General features: G+C 57.6%; 6 protein-coding genes across 6 annotated transcripts; 4 read left to right on the top strand and 2 right to left on the bottom strand.

Moving 5' to 3' along the window:
- Window positions 1-57: 57 nt before the first annotated feature.
- On the bottom strand, window positions 58-2,600 carry GGTG_10187 (hypothetical protein). The gene is made up of 2 exons (XM_009228053.1): window positions 2,052-2,600; window positions 58-1,951 (listed from the first exon to the last, which is right to left on the bottom strand). Exons 1-2 carry the CDS (start codon window positions 2,104-2,106, stop codon window positions 669-671), a joined length of 1,338 nt encoding a protein of 445 aa, XP_009226317.1. The 5' UTR covers window positions 2,107-2,600; the 3' UTR covers window positions 58-668.
- A 60-nt stretch (window positions 2,601-2,660) lies between these two features.
- Window positions 2,661-4,166, bottom strand: GGTG_10186 (hypothetical protein). Its single transcript, XM_009228052.1, has 3 exons — window positions 3,745-4,166; window positions 3,222-3,631; window positions 2,661-3,131 (listed from the first exon to the last, which is right to left on the bottom strand). The coding sequence occupies exons 1-3, from the start codon at window positions 3,852-3,854 to the stop codon at window positions 3,067-3,069; spliced, it is 585 nt and encodes a 194-aa protein (XP_009226316.1). The 5' UTR covers window positions 3,855-4,166; the 3' UTR covers window positions 2,661-3,066.
- A 409-nt stretch (window positions 4,167-4,575) lies between these two features.
- On the top strand, window positions 4,576-5,213 carry GGTG_10185 (hypothetical protein; the record flags this gene model as incomplete). Its single annotated transcript, XM_009228051.1, has 2 exons — window positions 4,576-4,673; window positions 5,072-5,213. 2 exons carry the CDS (start codon window positions 4,576-4,578, stop codon window positions 5,211-5,213), a joined length of 240 nt encoding a protein of 79 aa, XP_009226315.1.
- Window positions 5,214-7,052: 1,839 nt separating this feature from the next.
- On the top strand, window positions 7,053-8,196 carry GGTG_10184 (hypothetical protein; the record flags this gene model as incomplete). Its single annotated transcript, XM_009228050.1, has 4 exons — window positions 7,053-7,265; window positions 7,359-7,550; window positions 7,634-7,807; window positions 7,916-8,196. Coding segments are annotated over 4 exons (676 nt in total), but the record flags the coding sequence as incomplete, so codon positions are not given.
- Window positions 8,197-10,393: 2,197 nt separating this feature from the next.
- GGTG_10183 (6-phosphogluconate dehydrogenase) lies at window positions 10,394-12,773 on the top strand. The gene is made up of 5 exons (XM_009228049.1): window positions 10,394-10,629; window positions 10,909-10,941; window positions 11,079-11,634; window positions 11,729-12,163; window positions 12,240-12,773. Exons 1-5 carry the CDS (start codon window positions 10,616-10,618, stop codon window positions 12,678-12,680), a joined length of 1,479 nt encoding a protein of 492 aa, XP_009226313.1. The 5' UTR covers window positions 10,394-10,615; the 3' UTR covers window positions 12,681-12,773.
- A 306-nt stretch (window positions 12,774-13,079) lies between these two features.
- GGTG_10182 (hypothetical protein) lies at window positions 13,080-16,416 on the top strand. Its single transcript, XM_009228048.1, has 3 exons — window positions 13,080-13,326; window positions 13,431-13,697; window positions 13,787-16,416. The coding sequence occupies exons 1-3, from the start codon at window positions 13,285-13,287 to the stop codon at window positions 15,794-15,796; spliced, it is 2,319 nt and encodes a 772-aa protein (XP_009226312.1). The 5' UTR covers window positions 13,080-13,284; the 3' UTR covers window positions 15,797-16,416.
- The last annotated feature ends 272 nt before the right edge of the window (window positions 16,417-16,688 follow it).

Raw genomic sequence — 16,688 nt, 5'->3', positions numbered from 1 at the left:
ACGTGCATCTTGGCCTTCGGCCTGGCTGGTAGAGGCCACTGAAGGAGGAGATATAACTCGGAAATAAAGCGCTGATGGCTGTGTGCGATAAAAAAAAAAACCTGGACGGATATACAGAGGTTGAGATCCCCGGATATCATCCAGCCAACCAGAGTCACAGGACGCGGCTAGTCCCATTGGTGGGATCGAGGTGGGGCGAAGGTCCTGGGTTCTAGCGGCAGTTGGGCTTCCATGGAATCAAGACAAACTGGGTGATGATGTGCAAGCCATCGACATCCTGGTTGGGAAAACTCCGACCTGGGCCAAGATGGGTTGGCCCCCTGTATATGCAAGTGTATATGATATATGTTCCCTCTTTCGCTCCCCTGATAACAGATCTTTGCCCATAGAACCAGTTCCCATGAGGCCGCAAAGGGAAAACCTAAGATAGAGTCCCCCCGGATTTTCCAGCCAAGAACGCCGAGAAATGGAGTGTAGCTGGGTAGGTAGAAACTACCCAGATACCTAGATAGCAGGTGTGCGAGGTCGTGGCTCTTAGCACTGCCGATCCCCACAAGGGTTGGGGCAGCCCTACCCCGTATGTCCCAGAACAAAGTTGGAATGTTTCAAACAGCGACCAGCAGCTCGGTAGCATCAGTGTTTTGACGCATATAATCCTGCCCATCGTCTCAAAGGCGGCTCTTCAGCTTCGGCGCGGTACTTTCGGCCAAGTCGCTGCCCGAGGTCTCCGACACGACGACAACCACGACGCATATGTCGTCGATCTTGCCTCCCCTCCACGTCTCGCGCGGGTAGTACTTCTTGACCTCCTTGGCGAACGGCCCGTCGAGCTTGGTGTTGACGCTGGCCGCCTTGGCCGCGGCCGTGATCTGGGTGGCGAGGAGGCTCTGCAGCGTGGTGGCTGATGGTTCGGCGGCGCCCTCGGCCGCCGCCGCGGGGACGGTGAGCGCCGACAGGTCGGGCCTGACGCGGGTGCCCTGCTCGGTGGCCTCCCAGGCGCCCACGGCGGCCATGGCGCGGCAGACGACGCGCAGGATGTCCTGGTTGAACAAGTTGTCCCAGACGCCGTCCGAGGCGAACACGAGAACGTCTCCGTGCCGTAATCTATGTCGCGTCACCTCGGCGTCGCGCGGCATGTCGCTCAGCTGGGCGCCGCCAAAGACGGCCATGCGCGCCATGATGCTCGGCGGCACCACCGACAGCTGGAAGGGCGTGTTGAAGGCGTGGATCTGCGGCGCCGACGCCGCGTGCACCGCGTTGGCGCGCAGCTGCACGAACCCGCTGTCGCCCAGGTTCGCCACCTCGAGCGTGCCGTCCGGGCTGAGCGTGCCGACCACGGCCGTCGAGCCGCCCGCGGGGATGGAGCCGTCGGCACACAGGGCGTCGTAGCCCAGCTGCATCAAGCGGCGCGGCGTGAGCGCCTGCGCCTGCGCCGCCTGGGGCTTTTGGGGGGATTCGGTCGGTTTGGGGGCGCGGTACGAGTAGGCGAAGCTGGCCATGTTGCCGCACAGGCCGTGGGAGAAGTCGGCCGGGTCGACGCCCGAGTCCATCCAGCCGCCCACGCCGTCGGCGACGCCTAGGGCCACGCCGTCCGTGTCGCCGACGCGTGACACGAAGAAGGCGTCCTGGCCGCTCTCGGGCCGCAGCCGCTTGTTGCGCGCCTGGTCGGGCAGGATGCGGTTGTGCGGGTTGAAGTGGAAGACGTGAGTGGCCGGGTTGTAGGGCCGGTCCTTGCCGATGTACGAGGCCGCCACGCTATACGAGAAGGTCATTGGGGGCTGCGCCGGTTCTTGCGAGGGCGCCGGCGCCGTCGCTGTCTGGTGTTGTGCCGGGGTCTGTGGCGGAGGGGTCGCGTTCGAGGACCATCGCCTGCTCGTCAGAGCGCGTTTTGGGGTGGGCGAGGCCGAGACCCACGGGGAAATGAAACGTGTCGGGGCCGAGTTTGCGCAACCTGGACCGGCGGCACTCGTGGCCGAAACTGTCAGCTACCCTCGAGATGTGCGGCCAAGACCAGAGCAAAGGGAGGGAGGGAGGGGTAGGTATGTATATACATAATGCGAATGGTCGGCCTGTTGTGACCAGGAGGCCCCTCACTATAGCTGCCATGCTTCTCCGACCTGCAAGTCCGTGCCGGCTCAACAAAAATTATGAAGGGGAAAAAAAGGAGCCGTCAGCAGCCGAGTGTAACTTCCTTCTACTCCCTTACACTGCAGGAACCAGACCGTTCTTCGGCAGATCAAACAGCCTAGACTCTGGAAGAGGCGAGCGGCAGCAACATCTCGAACTGTTGTGCCAAGAAGAAGGATATGCTGACGAGATGGCAATCCAACAACATGGGCCGAATCTGTTGTCGCGCTTGTCGTGCGCATCGCACTGACGATGGGTATCTTCCCGACGGGACCACCCAATTGCAGCCCATGCCGCGGTCTGCTGATGGTGGATTTTTTTAGCGCCGATTGCCCCGAATTATGTCATTGTCGCATGGCGTGGCTTGGCTTGGCTTGGTGACAGGGAATTGATTTTGTTTCTCATCACCAAAACGATCGCGTTCCTTTGCTTATATTACTCTGAGGCTGGAATCATCTTTTGAGCCCCTATCCTTGCGACTGGATTTCCCATTCCGTACATGACAGATTGAACAATCAACATGAAGATATTCTGTGGACTTGTATGTCTTCAATAACACGCAATTAGCAGCCTGGGTGTGCGAACATGCCATGGTTGTGGATTCTCACCACATTTTGGCCTTACAGTGGCGTGGTTATTCTTTTGGACAGAACATGCAACACACCATTTTAAAATCATACTCTATCCAAAAGATGGAGATATGAGATACAACACGAGAACGAGAACGAAAAAAACAAGAACATCTCCACGCTGCTACCCCATTTTCCGCGGCAGAGTATGACATAGGACCAGCCAAAATCTGCTTTCGACCCAGCCCTCGACCAACTTTTCAGGATGAACCCAGCTCCAAAAGATACCACATCCGACCAATAGACACACTATAGAATTGAGAAAACGGGCGGGATCGGTCAACTTGGCCCTCGCGTGTGCTTCTTCAACTCAAGCATTCACCGGCTCATAAACTACATCCACGGCCATGTAGTTCTCCGGGACATACGTGGTTCCTATAGCAAAAGTTAGCCAATCTGGGTCTTTGCCTGTTTTACACCCAGGGATAGGTAGGCAGGCTCCCAAGAAGTGCGCTCAAAACTCACCTTCGAGCCAGGTCACAACCCACTCCTTGTTGGCCCTGGGGAATGCGGCCCAGCGGCCGGTCCTCGACCCGGCGTAGTCGAGCAGGTTCTTGGGCTCGGCGGCGCGCTTGTTCGCAGCGCCGGCGGCGGGCCCCTGGATCAGGGCCCACGACTTCCAGTCGGCCACGGTGCCGACCGGGTACGTGATCGAGTCTGGGCTGCTGATCTCGGTCAGCGTCGTGAGCCCGCCCGTGCCGACGAGGCCCAGCACCGAGTCGACGACGCCAGCCGGCCACTTGTGCAGCTGCACCAGCCCGCCCTGGCTGGGGCTGGGGCTCGTGTAGACGCTGAGAGGGTCGTTGTCGTTCCAGACCCCGACCTTGTCGCCGCGCACCGAGAGGTACTTTCCGTCCAGGAAGGTGTTTGGGTGCCTGGTGTTTTGTACGGTTTGTCAGCGTGTGTGTGTGTCTTTCGCACGCCTAGGCGACAAGAGCAACTAGTGATCATCTCGGTCAGACACGATGACAGCTAGGTGTGTACTTACGCGGCGATCTTGAGTTTGTAGATCGCGAGGCTGTCGTCGGATTGCGCAACAGGGGCTGCCGAAGCCGCCGTCGCGACGAGTGCCACCACGAAACTGGAAAGCCACCTCATGTTTGCTGGCTTATAGAAATGGCGAGGTTTCAAGTGCTTGGTGCTGATTCGAATTCTTCAAGGTGTTAGGCCAATGATAGTTGTATGTCTCGGGGCAACTCTGATGATCTCTTAGCACTAGGAGGGAACTTGTTTTTTCTCTCCTCTTCCTTTGACCTTCATGTCATGGGGATGCTGTCAGGTTTTATCTTTTTTCTGTCTCGATATATTTGCCTCTTCACTTTTTCCTGTTCGACATTCGCCTCTTCCTTGTCCCCCATTCCCGCCGTCTTGGCTGACATTACCCACCGTCATGGGGTTGCTCTTTCGATGTCAACACCACGCAACATGAACGTGGTATTATGAGTGGAACGACGCCCGCTCCAAGGCTTGGGTCCCTCATGGCTCTGGTCAATCCCTTCGAGCTTTTGGAGAGAAACACTTTTACCCCAAAGCCTTCCGGGATTGGTGGTGTGTACATGTGGAGGTGGCTTGGCAATATGGCGGATATTAAAAAGCCCAGCCTTAATCGAATATATCCGCCGCCCGTCCAAGGCTACGTGCATTCCAGTCGGGAAAATGCTGAGAGTCCGTTGAGTGAAAGGGAAATGTTTTGACCTGTCCTCCGAGCGGGAGATGTCATGTCTAAAATTAAACCCGATTTTCTTTCCTTCCTTCTTCCCTACGGGCCCGGCGGTGCATCCAACAGACTCCGGACGGAGGTTAGGAAGGTGGCACCAAGATGGTGAAAGCAGAGAAGGATATAAAGAGAGTTATACCGAGGCAGCAACGAAGGGGATGGAACCTAATATACCGCGCCCAATCCAAGCTCCTGCAGAGGTACGGACTTACGGGCCCGGGGAAGGCCATCATCAGGTAACGCCACGTAGCGGCAGTTCGGCGCAGACGCCAGCATCCACCCCCGGGCCGCCGCTGCAGGAAACACACGGGCGTGGACTTGAGCCGGGGGCTTCTAGAACACAGGCTTGTCAGATTCTTGTCCTGCTTTTCTGCCGTATCGGGTCATCTCTCCAATAGGAGGCCGTTCCCGCGCGGCTGCGCCTCCATGACCGCATGCCCTTTCATCACAGCAACGCGACTTTTTCCAGGCTCGTGGAAGGTGCGAGCGCCACCGCAATTTCGTCCAAATGGCCAAGCTTCCACTTCCATGGCAACAGTGCAGGTATTGGAGCCGGGAAGGACCATTGCGGGCTGCCATCGTTGAAGTCTCCGTGCAGTTCAAAGCCTGGCATTCGACAGATCTATAAACCGGCGACCTATTTTTGGGAGCATGCCGCGGAATGTGATGACCGCGAGGCGCCCAACGCTGCCTCTCCCGCTAGAGCCGATGGCAGCCGTAGAGATCGGCTCTCGTCTTGATTAACTTCCCTCACCGACCCTTGGCTGCTCATGAGATGCTACCCCCCTCGAAGAACCCGGGGGACATGATCTATTCTGCCGAGATTGCCTGCTGAAGTTGCATTCTTGCACATGTTTTATACCCACGGGCGACATTCTGCCTTGAAAGGGATAGGAAGGGGACAGGATGGAAATTTCACTGCTACAAAAAATCTAAAAGGAGTCTTGCCTCCCGCCATGCTAGTTTTTAAAGCGGTGTCAGATACAACGCAGACTTCCTGGCAACACTGGTACAGCCGGCGCGCGTCCTATGGAGCGCCGTGTATCTCGTTCTAAAGACAAACTGCTCGGGTGCTGGGATTGCATATGTGTTTGACTGGTAGCCCTTCCTGCAGGGACAATTAAGATAATCGCGCCATCCAAGACAGCTGGATCCAATGCTTCCCCAACCAAGCCGCTTACATGCCACTCTTCCCTTTCTTCCCGTCCAGGTTCCCTCCGTGGCGTCGGATAGGTAGGTGAATATCGTCATCCGTCGAATCAGCCTGTTGGTATGTCTGAGGACGCGCAGCCTCGGTGCCCAAATAGGCAGCATTATATCTCTGTGCTGGTGATGCGTCCCATCAAACTACCACGGGCTGAGCAGCACCGCGTACCTTCAGCCTCTTCGTTTTTCATAGTATACAGCCAGCCTGTCGGGGAACGGCGCGACCTTCCTGGATGCGGAGAGGAATGGAGGCTACCCTAAAACCGGGGATTCAGCAAGCTTATCTCGCCATAAAAATAGCTCGTCGTATTCGATCAGCATTTCCAGGAATACTCGAACCATGGCAGTCACGTCCTATAAGTCTTTATCCGTTAGTGCAGACCGGCCTTGGCAGACGTCGGTCTTCGTCTTTCCTTTTTCTCCATTCTGTCAACCCCTGAGCTCTATCCCTGCGCCCAGTGTTTCCTTTTCCGGGCCTTCTTCCAATAGGATCTTACGTCCACATCTTCCGTTTCCAAACTTTGACTTGGAAACTCTCCTCTGGCCGAACGAGCGCCAGTTTTACAGACAACAATTACGGGCAGGCGTCCCAGCATGATGATGGTAGTTGGGTTACATAGCTTCAAATCTTGCAAAGCGCGGGCATGGTCTTCCTTGATTTCACTTCCCCGAACACTCTATGCCAGCGGTCGTCTCGGCAAGCGTGGACGTTTTCGAGTTCAAATCGCATCTGCTTTCCCTTCCAGCCGGCTCAAGGTGATAGCGGCTGTTATAATCCTTGCGCACCCGATCGTAGACCCCGGAATGGATAGATGCGGAGTTCGCAATACACCGTCGTCATGCTTTCTCCAGAAGCCGTAGTATAAAAGAGCCCCCAGTCACCGCCCAGGGGTTGAATGATGTGCCACAGGGCAGCGGGGCCAGCCGTCAGGATTGATAACCTTCAAGCCCTATTTCAACCACCTTTGTCCAACCTACAGCTTGTGGTAGGGATTTCATCCACATCTTCTGAAAGCATTCGTGATGCTAACGAAAGGCCAGGCAGAGCACTACCAACCTGGCTCCGGCAGGCAATATCTGCTTGCTATCCGAGCTCGAAACCAAGACCAGTGTTCCCCTCAACGCGAGCACGAACTGAAGGACTCGCCTTGCAAAGGAAGCCCTAGAAAAATGCTACTGTCCAAAGCCTCCCAGGTCCTCTTGTTGGGCCTTGTCGGAGTTGCGACCTCTGCCCCGGCTGCCGAATCATCGGGTCCATGCAAGGAACGAATCCTCTGCGTCGACGGGCTGAACGAGTGCGGTGTTCGATGGGGAGAGTAAGTTGGAATTTTGTGCATGACACCGGCTATGTGCTGCCTGTCAGACGCGTAACTGATGAATCTCATCATCCACATCAGCTGCTACGATACATGCAAGCCGCACCTCCGGCCGACGGCGCCGCCATGCAGCCTTGCGACATCGACGAAGTCCAGCTCCGTCACGAAAGTGCCCACTTCGACCGTTGAGCCCACTACTACGACCACACTCTGCGCGCCAGCCTTCCTCTGCATAGACGGGATTGATGACTGCGACAACCGCTGGGGCGGGTGAGAGTCCCTGAGCACCCTTGGTCGGTTTCTCGTCTCTACACAAGAGACAAGTGCTGACTTGCTCGAATCTACCACCGAGCAACATTCTAGGTGTTATGACATCTGCAAGCCGTGGATGAAGCCCCAGGCACCCACCGCGCCGTGCTCGCGGGCTCCAAAGACGTCGCCGACCATCACAGGGCGGGCCACCTCTTCCACCACCGGCCCGAAGCACACGCCCCCGTGCCGGCCGCTCACCAAATGCGTCAGCGGAATGAACGGCTGCGGCGTCAGATACGGCGGGTGAGTTTGTGCCAAAGTACCTTTGCCATCGAGGCGCAGGGGAGACAGTCGCCAGCCCTTCTGATACAAGAGCACACTCGCAGATGTTACGACATTTGCAATCCCGCCCTCGCCCCAGTCGCGCCCGCCTGTGCATCAACGACGGCCAAGACCATCACTCGGGCTCCCATTCCCACCAGCCTCCCACCCAAGGATGACTGCCGGACGCGGACGGTCTGCGTCGACGCCGTCAACGCCTGCGGGCAGAAGTATGGAGGGTGAGTTCAGGACCAAGACAGCATCTGCTTTCCTCGTTCTTGTATCGGCGTTCGCGCGTACAACATAGTAATTTACTGACGACCTGATACCGCCATTGCCTTCGTCAGCTGTTTCGCTGATTGTAAGCCGTGGCCTCTCTCACCTCCGCCCTGCCCTGCGTCCACATCAACCCCGAGGCCGAGTGCGACAAAAAGGCCTGCTTAGAGAGCCGAGAGATTGTGGGATTCCCAGTCGATATGTGTGGCTTCCGTATCGCTCACATGTCGCCTTGCGCGAGGGGATAGAATTCCTCAGTGGGTAGATTCAGTCAGAAAAAAAAGTTAGAAAAAGTTAGATGCCATATTTTCGCATCTTACTTCGAGTTTCGAATCACAATAGTCCCGTGAAGCTTTACATCCAGGCCTTTTATGCGGTAATCAAGTGGCATTACTCCGACGATGAATCCGGACAAGAATCCCGAAGAGCATAGCGGAGTCCGGCCCTGCGAGCTCCGGTTCGGGCCGATCGAGCGCAGCGTAGGTCACTTGGGAGCGAATTTGAGCCTCGGAGTCTGGTAAAGGTCCGGTCACGGTCAACCACTTCCTCGACATGCAGCACATGCACTTGGCGACTCCAGTGACTCACGGCAGGGAGGACGGTCCGTCCACCAGGCGGTGACGCCAACTTACAGTGGCAACGGGGCGAGAAAAGCGGACCAAGTGCGGCAATTTCTGGCAGCCTCGCCACGGAAATGCCGTTTCGACTCCTACCAAAACTTGTCTGGTTGGCGTAGCAATGCTCGCGTAGGAGGTACGACGGGTTAGTGAGGGATATCAATTGTATTTGTAATGTCTGGCAGTAATTTTTTGCTGTGCTACGCCTCACGCATTTGAGGTCTGACAGGTGTTGCGAGTTACATGACTCACAACATCATCACCAAGCCTGTCCACTCAAGAGAGCTTCATTTTTTGCGAGTGCGCGGAGCGTTCTCTATTCTCCATGCAGATGCATTCGTTGGTGGCTTTGCTTTTTGGTATTGCTTTTGTCAGCTATTAGTCCAGGCAAGATAAGCACTACCAATTGGCAAAGGCGACGAGCTGTGAGCGTCTAGATTCGTTTGGCTACCACGTTGGATGGAGCCGCTGAGGCCGCGGACGCACTACGATGCGGCCGTTGCTCAGCAGTCCCAGGCCGCCTAAGTGGGACCGTGGATTGCTGAGAAGTCCGCCCAGGGACTGGAACACCCGCCAGTCTGGACTTTTGTTGCGAATAGAGCCCGGCGAGGATGGACATGGGTTCTATCGTGAGGCGCTGAAACAAATGTTCGGTACCATCTGTAGGGGCACAGAACGTTAAAGCCGGCCCACCGACCGGGGGTTATTACGGGGTACAGTGCCCACATAGTGTACTACAGTGCTTTCAACCTTTTTTTTTCTTGCGCTTCAGCGTCCTTTTCCTTTTTCCTTTCCGCAAAATACCCAAAATGCAAAGGATGTAAAAAATATTGGGATTAAACGCGCTGGCCGGCTGGGAAAGCAAATACAACGGTTAATTTATCCCATTAGCTTATGAGAAAAAAAAAAGTCGAAAGCACTGTAATACACTATGCGAGCACTGTACCCCCTAATGACCCCGGTCGGTGGCCGACGTCAACGTTCTCCCTCTGCTCGGGAAGAGTGGAGAGATTGCATCTCTCTGACGACTTGGTATCCTAGTCAAGAAACGTGGTGATATCACTGGTCCGGTATGCTTCTCCCCGGACCCCTTCTTCATGCACGGCCGCCGCCGGCAGAAAAGAGCGCAGGCACACGGCAAACCAGGCCAGTGTCCCCTACTTTAGCCACTAATAGCCGACCAGGCGGCGTACAAGACATGTACACAGGCAGCCGGACGGAAGACGCATCGTATCGACCAGGTGGCTCATGGCTTGGCCGTTGCGCTTCTGCATCATTCGGGGTTGTGCACATCACGGGCTCTCCAACAGCACGGCTGGGCTGGACTAGCCCGGGTTATCCGTATACGCAGGGATGACGAGGGGATTTGCACAATCGAGACGCCCCAAACCCGACAGGGCCGGGCCGGGTCTTGGGTCCCCTGTGCTCCAATGGGGCAGCTCCAAACAAAGACACCCTCCATCCACGAACCGGCGGGATGCTCGGATGTGGTGGGGGTGTCGTCTCCGGAGAGGTGACCCAAGGTCCGCGGGATTTTGCGACCAAGGGGAGACTGCTGGTCTTTGGCGGGAGAATTGCAGGCGGCATCAGAGAGGACAGGCAATTGAGGATGGGCAGACGAGTACCTAGCTTGAGCACTCATGACCGGGGAAGGAGCTCCTTGGCTGCCGTAGCAAGCTTTCATCGTGTTCTATGGATGATATCTAGTCCCCGCGCCATTGGATACTACACCTGCAGAGCTGCAGCCAGAGCTATCTCCGGGCAGTGCGGTGAGCGAGGGCGGAACAGGCTGTCAGGACCGCACAACACAACCACCGTAGCGGCCTGCAGGACACCGGACAAGCGCCTGCCGTTTGACGCGTGGGCCAGTGCTCCCCTGCCCTGCCGTGAGTGGGCGAGTGAGTAAGCCGTCCTTGCCCCGCTACGCCCCAAATTCTACAATTCATCGAAACTTACCCACCCGCCTTTTTACGCCGACACAGGCGCCTCCCAAACCTGTTCTCTTCCACCCCAACAAACATCTCCACCGACGCCTCTCGGTATAAGAACAAAGGCTTCTCCTCCGTGTCTGGTCCACGCACGACCCCTTCGACGGCAGCTCCCCATTGCATACCTTCTCACCACCAACCCTCCCAACTCCCATCCAGCGCAATCATGTCTGGAGCCGTGTAAGTCCACCAACCCCACCTTGTCCACCCCGCCGTCTCCGTGAGGTATTTCGGCTCTCCGCCGTGCTCTGCTCGCGCCTCCGGATCTTTCACCGCGCCTGTATCCCCCTTCCCTTGCTGCCCAGGTTTGCCTCCAGTCGACATTCGACCTCGTTTCGCCTTGTGCCCGGTGCTGAGTGCTCGCAGCGCTCGCCTCGCCAACCTGAGCAAGGCCTTTCCGCCCCTGACATCATCGCCATCCTCGACTGAAAGGACAAGCAATGCTGACAATGCCGGAAGTGCTGATCTCGGCCTCATCGGCCTGGCCGTCATGTAAGTTTTCCTCCCGCTCCCGCATGCTCCGGGCTCTCTCCAACCGCCCGCTTCCTCCCTTGCCTGAAGCCCCCGTGGCTCTCCGGGCGGCTCGCTCGGCTTCTCGGCTGACTCGGCACTTCGTTTGCCGTTTGCAGGGGCCAGAACCTGATTCTGAACATGGCGGACCACGGCTTCACCATCTGCGCCTTCAACCGTACCGTCTCCAAGGTCGACGCGTTCCTGGCGAACGAGGCCAAGGGCAAGTCGGTTGTCGGCGCCCGCTCGACCGAGGAGTTCGTCTCCAAGCTCAAGAAGCCCCGCCGTGTCATGCTCCTCGTCCAGGCCGGCAAGGCCGTCGACGACTGGATCGAGACCCTGATCCCGCTCCTGGAGCGTGGTGACATCATTATTGATGGTGGCAACTCGCACTTCCCCGACTCCAACCGCAGGACCAAGTACCTGGCCAGCAAGGGCTTCTCCTTCGTCGGCTCTGGTGTCTCGGGAGGTGAGGAGGGTGCCCGCTATGGCCCCTCGCTGATGCCCGGTGGCCACGAGGCTGCCTGGCCCCACATCAAGGACATCTTCCAGAGCGTGTCTGCCAAGAGCGACAACGAGCCCTGCTGCGAGTGGGTTGGTGACGAGGGTGCTGGCCACTACGTCAAGATGGTGCACAACGGTATCGAGTACGGTGACATGCAGCTGATCTGCGAGGTTCGTTTCTCTACTTCCGTAAAGATGCCGGCCCCGCGCAAGGGCCTGGGTAGGCCAAGCAGGGACGGTGTAGCTGACTTTTCTCTCCCAACAGGCCTACGACATCATGAAGCGCGGTCTGGGACTGTCCAACAAGGAGATCGGCGACATCTTCACCGAGTGGAACAAGGGCGTGCTCGACTCGTTCCTGATCGACATCACCAAGGACATCATGTACTACAACGACGAGGACGGCACCCCCCTGGTTGAGAAGATCCTCGACAAGGCCGGCCAGAAAGGAACCGGAAAGTGGACCGCCATAAACGCCCTGGACCTTGGCATGCCCGTCACCCTGATTGCCGAGGCTGTCCTGGGTCGCTGCCTGTCCGGAATCAAGGATGAGCGTGTCAAGGCGTCGCAGAGGCTGGAGTACGTTGGCCGGGCCAACAGCTTCGAGGGCGACAAGGACCAGTTCATCAAGGACCTCGAGCAGGCCCTTTACGCCTCCAAGATTATCTCTTACGCCCAGGGCTTCCAGCTGATGCAGGAGGTACGTGTTCATGATGCACAGCATCCTTCCTTGATATCACTGTTCCTGATGCACTGTCTAACAAATCTGTCCGTAGGCCGCACGGGAGTACGGATGGAAGCTCAACAAGCCCTCGATCGCCCTCATGTGGCGCGGTGGCTGCATCATCCGGTCCGTCTTCCTGAAGGACATCACGGCGGCTTACCGAAACAACCCCGACCTGGAGAACCTGCTATTCGACGACTTCTTCAACAAGGCCATTCACACCGCTCAACCCGGCTGGAGGGACGTGGTCTCGAAGGCTGCTCTCCTCGGAATCCCCACCCCCGCATTCTCCACCGCCCTCTCATGGTTTGACGGCTACCGGACTAAGGACCTGCCTGCGAACCTGCTGCAGGCCCAGCGTGACTACTTCGGCGCCCACACTTTCCGCATCAAGCCCGAGTTTGCGAGCGCCAAGTACCCTGAGGGCCAGGACATTCACGTGAACTGGACTGGACGTGGCGGCAACGTCTCTGCCAGCACATACTCGGCCTAAACAACTCGAAACAAAGATTCTCTGCATGTAAATCAAGGAGGAGTTGACCATGATAAATTAGAATGAATGAAACGTTCCCCGTTCAAAAGTCTACTCTGTTCCGATTCATCCATGACCGTGAGCTGAACTGGGCCAGAGGCAACGACTCGGCCCCAGCGCATCGCCGGCCAAATCAGTTCATCCTGACTCGGAAGAGGATGTCGCGTCAAGTCGCAAGGGTGATCTTCAGTGAATGTGTTGTTGGCGGTGACGGCTTTCTTCTCAAAGGCCCGGGGAAGCCTGGCGGCAATTGAACTGGAGGTAAAATCCATTAGACGTTGGGGGAGTTGTTGGCCCAGGAAGTGTTCGGTTATGTAATCACTGGCCGCCACATTGGCAGTTTCCCTGCGCCACTTCTCGTAAGCTCCACTTTCCAGAACGCGCCGGGAGGAAATTCAGAGCTCGCGAACGAGTGCCGGATTATCGCGACAGGCCGATTGAGAGAAGAGCAAGCAAGCCAAACCAGCCAGCGCATCGGCACACCCGCATCCACAGGAGACCATCCACGTTCGATCAGCGCCAAAATCATCAACAAGATCGCCGGCCCTCTGGTCTATCTGGCAAGATGGACCCGCCACCCCCAAGCCAGGGCGTGCACGATCAATTGGTGAGTGAGCCTCGTGGCGCGTGGGACTCGACAGCTTTGCGACAATGCGACATCTCTTTGATGAGGCGAGACTCGGAGCGCTAACGCGATGGACCGCGCCGTAGCTGCCCCATGTGCATCTCATCAGCACACACAGGTACCCCTCTCTGCAGAGGATCGAGCCCCAGAGGGTGACGGAGTGGCTACTGGCCGCCCCAAGGATCTCTCGCGATGTCGCGCCCTTCTCGTGGACCTACCTGGACACTCCCCCCGATGGCTTCGTGTTTTGCGCCTGGCAGCCGCTCCAGCGCCTGAACACGGAGTTTGCGAGCGACGGCTATATCTGGAGTGGCCCCGAAATGGCGTACTGCCACGATCTCGGCAATGGCTTGGTATGTGATACTACTCGCCGTCCCTTCGGAAAGCTGGCCGGGCTACTGATATCCACTGGTTGTGGCTAACATGGCTCGCGACGTTAAAGATGCTAGAGACATACCACCAAAAGGCCGGCTTCAAGCCCATGGCCGAGCCGTACACGATGCACTCGCGTCGCCGCTACCGATTGGTGCTGGGCAAGACGCCCAACCCGAACATGCCTCCTCACCAGATTGACCCGAGCCTTTTCATCGTCCATTACGGCCCCAGCGAGCCGCAAGACCACATCCCGGCCAACGCGATCCAGGTCGACCCCCGCACGCACAGCATCCTGAACTTCCGGATGCAGCTGCAGCGTGCTGGCCAGATTGTGCGCAAGAGCTTCATGCTGAACGACCGCGCCAACTACCCCCAGATCCCGCTCCCGCGCATGTTTCCGGACCCGCACTCCGTCCAGCGACCCCCCGTGCCCCAGAATGTGGCCTATCCACCTGGTCCTCCTTCCAAGCGAGGCGCCCGTAGCCACGCTGCGCAGCAGCAGCAGCAGCAGCAGCAGCACCAACAGCAGCACCAACAACAGCAGCACCAGCATGCCCAACAACAGCACGCTATGGGTGGCCCGGGCGCGTCGCTCTTGGAGTTTGAGGATGACGAGGATACTTCGCGTGGTGATATGTTCGATCATGTGACGCCGCGCGATGTCAGCGTTGCGAGGTATACGCAGAACCACGAGTGGATGGAGGAAGTGTTTGCGTCACCGTATAGGATGAGCCAGATCGAACTGCCGGACCTAGGGTTGGGTCTCAAGGGCGAGCTTGCGTCGGTGACCCAAGGAGTTTTCGAGGCCCAGGGGGAGAAGGCCGAAAAGGAGGTGCCCAAAAAGGCGTACGTTGGCCGGCTTGACAAGGATCTCGCCGACGAATTTAGGAAGCGGGTGGACGAGAGGATCGAGGCTACCCAGGCTGAGATGAAGCGCATGGAGGCAGAACACGCCAAGACTCTGGCCGAGATAGAAAAGGGGCGCTTGTTCACGCGCGCCGAGAGGGAGCTACGCGGTCCATCCGACAACTCGTCCGAGTTCTGGCGCCTTGAGGGCAGGCTTGACGGGACAGAGGATGGCGGGCGTGCCGGCGGTCGCAGAAAAGATCCGGACGAGGTCGCGGCCACTGTCGAAACCACCGTCGGCCGCAAACCAGTCGAGGTGCAGGATGTGCTGCGGGTCCAGGCCGGCGGCTACCAGGAGCCAGTGGTGGAGCCACCGAGGGTCGAGCCTGCTTCGCAGCCGCTGCTTGACCCCCTACTGGCTGACCCAGCAACTGCATCGTCCATGTCGCGGCACCCGTCACATGCTGGCTCACAGAACAGCGGCATCATGGTAGGCGACTCGGACATCGATATGGGAGGCACAGCAGCCGGGCTGCTGGATCAGATGCACACTGGCTTTCCTTCGTCGACATCGACACCTGTCAACAACTTCCCGACGCCGCAACCACAGCTGCAGGCTGGTCACTCCAACGCAGGTACCCCGCAGGCTGGCGCCCAGGTGCCTTCGCCCCATCCGCCACCTCCAGGTCAGCAACACCAGCAGCACCCGGTTAGCGCATCACACGACGTGGACATGGCAAATTCGGCAACTGGTGAGGCCGCTGGCAAGGAAGCCACACCCCTTACCGCCCCTGATCAAGGGACGGGTAGCGGCGATTGGGTCGTAATCCCCAAGACCACGGGCGCCGAGATGCCTCTAGGTGCAGGAACCGTGGCCGCCCACGCATCACCGGCGGTTCCTGGGGCCACCGCCGGCGGTGATGTCGGCGCTGGGATGGAGCCGCAGGCAAAGCCGCCGATGGCAGGGAACATGCAGGGACTGGGTGCTAGTAAGCCTGGCTCGGCGATGGGCACACCAGACAACTTCAGCTCCCTCGGAGACATTGTGGAGGGGGGCGGGGATGCGCTGGCGAGCTTTGGCGGAACCCCTGGAGTAGGTGACGACCTGGACCTCAACATGGACATGGAAGACTCGGCCTTTGGAGATGCCTTCCATGGCGTGAGCGAGTCACGGACCGGCGATGGCGTGGGCGGCGACGGCACGCCTTCCGGAGTTGAGGGGGGCCTGTAGGAAGGGCTTGACCTCACCGACTTTCCTGAATTTCCCGACATGACCGGGTGGCTGTAAAGCGATTGGATGGGGCGCGAACAGTCTAATACGATGGTGACGACACTCGACTCTGTGGCTGCCTCTTGCTCACTTCTGTTTGCAGATGGCACGCTCGACTCGGCCAGAACTCGGCGTACCCATGCTTCCAGTACAGGACGTAATGGCGCTGCCGCTCTTGGTTTCGTTTTCTGGGTAGTTGTTATACGGCGTTAGGAAGAGCAAACCCTAGGAACAGTCTGCCATATGTGATGGATGCAGGAGCACATTCTTAGGTTATATTTTCTTGCTCCACCTTGTCGTTTTCATAAATGTGCTTCTTCGTCTTTCCCTGCCCAGTCGGCCATGTATAACATATTTCCTTGGTTGCTTTGATCAAAGGATGTTGAGATATACCTAAACCTGTACACTGTCAATTCCCCAAGCTCGGTGTACCTTCAGCAAACACGTTCGTAACCTGAAACCCTGCACTTTTTCTAGGCATGAGAAACGGGGCATTGCATGAGATGCGAGGACTGCAACGAGCAACAGGAAGAAAGATGTGCGAAGTGCGAAAATGATATGGGAAATCGTATCAGAAGAGGCGACCGACAGTACACAACCGAACTGCGGACCGTTCTACTGGCGTGCCAAGGGGTATAAGAGGAGCGACGAACGAAACAAACTACACGCTCTTTATTGCCGCCTGTGTCTGGAATATCACGAAAATGTCTTAAACATATCATCCGCCGGCATCCAACTGCTTGCCCGGCCAGCAGAATACAAAACCACTGCCCAAGCCCAGACCCAGAAAAGAGGCAACGGCCTCTACTCCAAGACAAATATACATAAACCGCAAGCAAGCGGGGCTCGTGGA

Source organism: Gaeumannomyces tritici, assembly GCF_000145635.1.
Source record: "Gaeumannomyces tritici R3-111a-1 unplaced genomic scaffold supercont2.5, whole genome shotgun sequence".
Lineage (NCBI taxonomy): Eukaryota > Fungi > Ascomycota > Sordariomycetes > Magnaporthales > Magnaporthaceae > Gaeumannomyces > Gaeumannomyces tritici.
This window is presented reverse-complemented; position numbering and strand designations above follow the sequence as displayed.